This window comes from Episyrphus balteatus, chromosome 4 (genome assembly GCF_945859705.1).
Source record: "Episyrphus balteatus chromosome 4, idEpiBalt1.1, whole genome shotgun sequence".
Classification (NCBI taxonomy): domain Eukaryota; kingdom Metazoa; phylum Arthropoda; class Insecta; order Diptera; family Syrphidae; genus Episyrphus; species Episyrphus balteatus.
The window spans coordinates 12,689,937-12,697,857 of record NC_079137.1 but is presented as its reverse complement, the minus strand read 5'-3'; the positions used below and the strand labels follow the sequence as shown (position 1 = coordinate 12,697,857).

General features: G+C 33.8%; 1 protein-coding gene across 1 annotated transcript; it reads right to left on the bottom strand.

Annotated features, from left to right (window-relative positions):
• Positions 1-193: 193 nt before the first annotated feature.
• On the bottom strand, positions 194-7,457 carry LOC129918137 (zinc finger protein 3 homolog). Its single transcript, XM_055998505.1, has 2 exons — positions 6,980-7,457; positions 194-1,184 (listed from the first exon to the last, which is right to left on the bottom strand). Exons 1-2 carry the CDS (start codon positions 7,358-7,360, stop codon positions 231-233), a joined length of 1,335 nt encoding a protein of 444 aa, XP_055854480.1. The 5' UTR covers positions 7,361-7,457; the 3' UTR covers positions 194-230.
• Between the last annotated feature and the right edge of the window lie 464 nt (positions 7,458-7,921).

Below are 7,921 nucleotides of genomic sequence, written 5' to 3'. Positions count from 1 at the left end.
CTTTAAAAGAAAACTACGTGGGGAATTACACTCTTAACATTTGCAGTGGGCTCTCGGTCTATATTTGTTGTTGTTATTACTAGCCAGTCTACGTTTCTAAAATTTCAGAGAGCTCAGAACAGAGAATGCAGAAGTAAAGCAAACATCAATTTCAGCAACATCTCCGAATAGTGAAAAAGGAAAACAAAAACAATTTATATATAAAAATCTTTATTTAACATTTTCTTTCTTTAATTTACTGAAGCATGAGACTTCATATGACTATAAAGTCCAGGATGCTGTGCAAAAGCCCTCCCACACACTTTACATACATACTTTCTTACTTTTGCATGAATCTTTGCATGTTGCAAGAGACTGCTATTTGTCCTAAACGATGCCGAACACTTTTCACAATTGAACAGTCTAGGTCCCTTTTCATGTGTCATTGCGTGCATCTTCAAGTTATAAGAATTCCTGAATCGTTTACCACATGTTTCGCAAGGATGATTTCTCACATCCAAATGCCTATGCATATGTTCTGTAAGTTGCGATGACGAAGAGTGACCTTTGCCGCATAGCTCGCACACAAAAGGTCGATCTCCAGTGTGCGTTCGCATGTGCGATTTCTTTTCAGTTGACGAAGCAAACCGACTGTCACAGTAATCACATTTAAAAGGTTTTTCGCCAGTATGTCGGCGAATATGAACAATAAGGTTCTGTTTGCAGGCGTATGCTGATCCGCAAATATCGCATTTGTGTGGCTTTTCTCCTTTGTGCAACAACGAATGAACTTCGAGGCCAGATTTCTTTTTGAACTCTTTGCCACAAACAGCACAGAGGTATCTTTTCTTTTTCTTATTTAGACCACAATCGTGTTGGCGCATTTTCTTGACATAATCAAATTGCTCGCCACAAAACTTGCAGGAGAGTTTGGATCGAAGAATTTCCTCGTCACTGACGGCGGCGTCAGACAGATCATCTCGAAAGATCTTTGAAGCTGGAAGTTCTTCTTCCTCGAAATTTACTTCCAAGGGCTCTGTTGACTCATTTTCTAGTTCTGGATCAGGTTCTTCTTTTGGTTTTTGTTCTTCGTCTTCAAAAAGCAATGTTGAATCTTCTTCAATGATCGCGTCAGTAGCAAAAAATTCAATTTCTTTGGTATTCCCGTTTGAGTCTTCATCTGGATAGTCTGTTTCGGTTTTTATCTAAAAATGTGTCCAATTTAGTAATGAAAAAGAAGTCTTAATAGACAAAGAGCTGGGAGAAAATTTTATTCGTAAGAGGTAACCGATTCATATTAATGTTACAATAAGTCCCAGTCATGGTTAGCATGTATCGTCGCCTTTGTGGGGAAAAAGTGCATCAAAAGTACGATTTTTCTGAAAATTGATTTAGTGTGGGAAACCACAAAAATTGGTTGGACATGCAAAAATACCCAGGACAATCGTTTTATCCGCGCCCAAACACCAAACAGACGAGTTCTAAATCGCAACTTGACTAAATATTTATTTCCTAACTTTTATAAATCTGCCCATAGTGATAGTTTACGCAATGGCCCGTTTTATTTAAAACGTCTATGATGCGTCTACTACTATTTTCATAATCTCGTAAAGGCCCTGACAACATTTTTCATACTTAAGAGTTATAGAGGTTTGCCTCTAAATCGCTAACAATTAATTTATAACAAAAATAAAAAAAAAAAAATAAAAACATTGAGGCTTTACAAAAAGTCATTAACGGCCAATTTCTTCACAGAGTCCTAGCGCTAGTACCGGTCCTAGTCCTAAAGTTAGTACTCAAATCGGTATCAACTCATTTCTTCACCCAAGTACTAAGCCCTAGAACTGTCAGTTTAGGACCGAGTACTACTTAGGACTCGGTACTAGCTAGCTCCTCAAAATAAGCTAGGACCTGGTTATTATACCAATCGTTAGTATTCAAATCGGTACCAAGTGATTTCTTCACACAAGTTCTAAGTCGTAGTACTGTCAAATTGGTACCGAGTTTTACTTAGGACTTCGTAAAAGTTAGAACCTAAAAATCGACAGTCTAGCGACGATAATACTCATAGACCGAGAGCCGGGAGCAGATTTCTTGCGTGAGAAGTAACCGATTCATATGAATGTCAGAGGTAGCGTGGGTCATGGTGATGACGAATACCTTAGTCTGCCTGCATTTATTTGGGCCGTTGTCAAGAAAAAGCGCATCAAAAGTACCATTTTTCTGAAAATCGATTTAGTGAGGGTAACCACTTAAAATTTATTGATAACCAACGCCACATACTCACTGATAACAAATATACCAACGGCAGACATTTTAAGTGTGGCCAAAGCCCCGGCAGACTGTCCCGAAAATGCGTTTTTTTTGGCGTTTTTAGACTTTAGGGTAACCACCTAAAATTAATCGCATCCTGTAGCGGTGGACTCCCTGATAACAAAAATACCCATGGCAGACATTTTGAGTGTGGCCAAACCCTCGGCAGACGGTTTTGAAAATGCAGTTTTTCTGAAAATTGATTTATTTAGGGTAACCACTTGAAATTAGTCGCAGCCTGTAGCGGTGGTCTTCCTGATAACAAAAATACCCATGGCAGACATTTTGAGTGTGGCCAAACCCTCGGCAGACGGTTTTGAAAATGCAGTTTTTCTGAAAATTGATTTATTTAGGGTAACCACTTAAAACTAGTCGCATCCTGTAGCGGTGGACTCCCTGATGACAAAAATACCCATGGCAGACATTTTGAGTGTGGCCAAACCCCCGGCAGACGCTCCCGAAAATGCAGTTTTTCTGAAAATTTATTTATTTTACTTTTTCACATAACTCGCGTATTATTGGACCTAGCAGAAACAATTGTATAGCAATCTTAAAGATAATTGAATTTCCTACAGAATATGTTAAATACGTTTTTTCGATTAAACCTTCGGTTTAAGAGTTAGGGTGGTTTTTTTGAAGCAAGTCAAAGGGTGATTTTCTTATTTTCGTCATATCTCTTTTATTTGAGCTTTTTTAAAAATTAATTTGAAGTAAAAGTTGTAGATCTTTTTATTAACTTCATTTATTACATTAACGGTTTTTCGATTTGACAGACCGTTTTCGATCTGTAGGAAAAAAACTTCAAAAAGTTTGCAATTTTTTATTGAGTTTTTGCATTTATTTTAAAATTTTATGAGCATTTTTGAGCTTTGGTGTCTTTTGAAATGTGTAATTTTTGAGTTTATTGAATTTTATTCTAATTTTGGCATTTTGTAATTTGTATTTTTTTTTTAAAGATGTATCGCAATAGCAATGCAGTCTTTGAATAAATTATTATGGAAAATCGTTGGCACTGCAGAAGATTATCCATTTCTAATAAGAAAACCACAGTTTATGAAAGTATAATTGAAGCCACCTGCATACAATTTTCACTCAAAATATATTCTATTTTACGGGCATCAGTGATGGCCGTCCGATATCTATCTAACAATTTCCAACAAAAAATGTCTTTGCAAGAAGATTCTATTTACAAATAGTATTGCAGACTGTGATCAAAATTATCTTCATTCAATGACTGCTAAAAAACAAAACTGCACCAAGACAATAAAGATTCAGTTTTCAAAAATGTTATTTTTATTGAGATATACATATATGAACTGTATTTTTTAATAATAAAATAAACTGGTTTATCTGTGGCTTTTCCAGGTTTTCCAGAGTCGTTAGTGAACTAGCTATCAGGCTTGCCGGCACTTATGTACAAAATCGTCACATTCTCGTCGTTCTTGATAGTGAAGGTTCTTGATATAATTTATCTTCTTTTCTTGTTGTCTTTGTTCTCAATCATCACAATATTTTTTAAATTATTTTAATGTTAATTTCATGAATGGACTGTTTTTTGTCTGTTAATATTTTGTAAAATCTGTTGAAATATCAAAATAAAATATTTCAAGCATCAAAATATTGTCAAAATGACAGTTATACCATTTTTATACGATTTATTTCTTAGGACCGCGTTGTGAACTTAGATCAGGTCCTATAAATGTGAAGAAATGCTCAGGTACTAACTTTTCCTTAGGACCGAGTACTAGTGCTAGGACCTGACCTAGCTAGACCGGGTACTAAGCTGACTTAGGACTTATGTGAAGAAATTGGCCGTAAGTCAATGCGAGGCATAATGAGAGGAATAAAAAGAGTGGGGGCTATTCTTGCAAATGTCTATCTATGTAGCTATCTATGACACTATAAGTAAATAGACACACACAAAAATTTTCCAGACCGATGCTTATCATTTCTTACTAACAGCTATAGTTTTTAAATTATTCATACATGAAAAAAAGCATACAAATCATACAATTTTTTTTTGTTACATTTTTTTTATTAAAACATTTTTTTTCTATATTTATTTTACTCACGGGCGATTTCTTCACAGAGTCCTAACGCTAATACCGGTCCTAGTCCTAAAGTAAGTACTCAAATCATTACTAACTCATTTCTTCACTCAAGTACTAGGTGCTTAAACTGTCAACTTGAACCGAGTACTAGTTAGGACCTGGTCCTAGCTAGCTCTTCAAAATCGGCTAGTATCTGGTTATTATACCAATCGTTAGTACTGAAATCGGTACCAACTGATTTCTTCACAAAAGTACTAAGCCCTAGGACTGTCAAATTGGTACCGAGTATAAGTTAGGATTCGGTATTTATAACGACCTCAAAATCGGTAGTCTAGCGGTTAGTACTTCAATCAAAGCAATGGATTTATTTTTTTTTAAGAGATATCTGGCAGATTTCTTAATTTCTTGGGTGTTATTGCACTTGTTAATTGCGTTTCTGTTGATTGTAATATTGTCAGAATGACAGTTAGACCAGTTTTTTACGTATTAGTTCTTAGGACTGCTATGTGAACTTAGATCAGATTCTATATATGTGAAGAAATGCTCGGGTCCTAACTTTTCCTTACGACCGAGTACTAGTGCTAGTACCTGGTCTAGATAGACCGGGTACTAAGCTGACTTAGACTTACATATCGCTGGCTGAGAATTATATGGTTGTATGTCAACCCACCTTAGTTTTGAGAAAATCGATCTCAAAGTTTTTTAAGGCTTGTTTTTGGATAAAATAGATACATTGCAGTAAAGTATTGATGCAATCTTATAAAGGACCCTAAAAAAATCATAAAACCATGAAAAAAACATTAATTTCACCACAAAAAAGGATTTTATGAGCATTTTAAAAAAATGACATAGAACCTTTTTATGAAAAAGTTTGTAAAAAAATTTGAAAAAGGTTCTATGTTCAACATAGAACCTTATAGTTATAAAGAGCTTACATGTAATAAATGGATTTTATATGAAATAAAGTGACTTCATTATGAAAAATCATTTCAATCTTAGCACTTAAATTTTCTTAAGAAGAAAATTCTTGTTAAAATGAAATTCACTTTGATTTTAACAAAGTTTAAACAAATTTTACTTATTTTTATTAGAAATCTTATTAATTTAAGAGGATTGGATCTAGTATATCTTGCCATCGGATTTAGGTTTGTCCGAAGGTACATTTTTGGTACTTTTTGAGATTTGACTTCTTTTGTTTTAAGTTAAGGAATCTAAGTGTTTCTTTAACTTTTGGTTTATTAATACGAACTATGAAATTCCCAACCTCGATTATGAAAAAAAAAGGTTTCAAAAAATCACTTCCAATTCTTGGCACACAAAAAAAAAAATACTCTAATTTAATTAAAATGTAGGAATATCTAGGTTAGGTAACCCGAATGAATTATTGCAAAAGTTAAGGTTGGATAGTACATATTTTGGTTTAAAGAGTACAGAACGAGATACAAAAATTCTTTGCTGTTTAGCAAAAGCCCTGGAATGAAATTCGCTAATTTAATAGTCGATAGTTGATAGTCAAAAACGAAGAATTATGGAGCAAAATCGTCGTTTTTGACTGTCAACTATTGACTATCAAGTTAGCCGATTCCACCCCTGTTGTTCAATACCAACAAAAACAGCAAAAGATCTTTTATTTTTACTTTAGTTAAAAAAAAAGATCATTTCCATAAGATTTCTTTTTGAAAAATTTGCGCAAAAAGGTTCTATGTAACTAAAATCAATGTATTTTTTGTTTGAAAAAAATCAGTAAACATAGAACCCATGTTGCAATTTGAATAACATAGAACCTTATTATATTAATACTAATACATTTATGTGAAGTCATGAAAGTTGTATGTCTTTTTTACCTGTACCGTCGCCATTAATTTTTTTCTAATTTTTTTTTAAATTTTATCTGAAAGCCGTTGAAATTACAAAAATTTTGGTGTATAAAACTCATTTTTTGTATTTTGTATGAAATACACCCTTATAATTTTCAGCCAGCGATATGTGAAGAAATTGGCCGTTACTGATCGAAATACATTACATTAAAAATAAATTTTTCCAGCAAAACTTTAAAAACGCATGTGATAAGAAAAGCTAAAAAATTAGAACTCCTAGAAAGGAACCAATATGATTTTAGAGCTAACTGAACCCAAATCCATACAATTTGATATAAATCTTTCTGGGAAATTTTAAAAAGTTAAAAATTTCTGGCTAGTGTAGTTAGTTATAGATATTGCAAATCGAAGTATGTGCGCATGTAAAACGTCTGTCACGGGTATTTTTGAATCAGGGAGTCAAGGACAACGGGATGAGACTATTTTCAAGTGATTGCCCAAGCCTTTTTGCTTTCGCGAAAAAGATGGCTTTATGGGCTCGTCTGTCAGGTGTTTGGCGCAGTTAAAACGTCTGTCATTGGTGTTTTTGTAATCAGGAAGATGAGGATCCAACTAATTTTAAGTGGTTACCCTCACTAAATCAATTTTCAGAAAAATGGTACTTTCGATGCACTTTTTTCCCTGCGAAGGCGACGATACCTGCTGGCAAACGCTCGTTTTAGTCATCATCATGACTGGGACTTAACATTAATATGAATCGGTTACCTCTCAAGCAAAAAATTTGATCCCAGCTCTTAAACACTATAAATATTGACCTACCATGAATTCATAATCAATTGTATCATCGAATTCTTCGTTTTCGTTTGCAATTGGAATTTCCTTTCCGATAGGATCTGTCTCGTCAATTATTTCATTTTCAGTTTCAGGATTCTGCTCGGCATCAGATTCACTTGGTTCATAGGAAATGAAACTCTCTATAGAAACATGTATGTCCGTTATGTGATTTGAAAATTCGTCAGCATTTTCGAACCTATCCTCGCAGAGATGACAAAAATAAATAAGATTTCCCAAATGTCGGTCGAGAAAGACTTCTCCACATTTCTCCATCATATTTAGCTTGTCTGCTGGTTCTAGCACCTCATCCATTGTATCCATTACAACAGAGTTTTTATCAAGGATGGTAAATATGCCTGACGACATTATTGATACATTTTTAATTGTAATTTTGAGGAATTAAAAATGTTTTTAAACACTGCGATGTGATATAGGACTTTGTAGACAACAAAAAAGCTAGAACTCGATGACAGCTAGGGATGCAAACGATACATCGATGTTTTCAAAACATCGATGTTTTTGTTAAAAACATCGATATATAAATAAAAACGAAAATCGTATTAAGAAAATATGTTTCATTTTGTTGATAAATTTGTCTGTTTTGTGGTACCTACAAATTGAATTCAACTTAGGTTTTTGGGTTTTAAACAGATAAGACATAAATATTTTGTTCTTTAGATACAGAAGAACGTATTTATGTCCAACAAAAATACATCGGGAAAACATCGATGTATCGAAGATAGAACCGATGTTTTTTTAACATCGATGTTGTAAATAAAACATCGATGTATTCAAACATCGATGTTTTTTTTAACGATGTTGCATCCCTAATGACAGCTGCATTTGTCATTCAAAACGTCAAACAAAAAAATAGACGCGTTCATATTTTGGCTTAATTGAAAAAAAACATTAAGCCATGTGCAGAAT

Excerpts from the sequence above, each read along its gene's own strand:
- LOC129918137 (XM_055998505.1), bottom strand. The coding sequence starts at position 7,360 with ATGTCGTCAGGCATATTTACCATCCTTGATAAAAACTCTGTTGTAATG. Across the intron at positions 1,185-6,979 it reads CAATTGATTATGAATTCATG|ATAAAAACCGAAACAGACTA; the intron begins GTAGGTCAATAT and ends ACACATTTTTAG.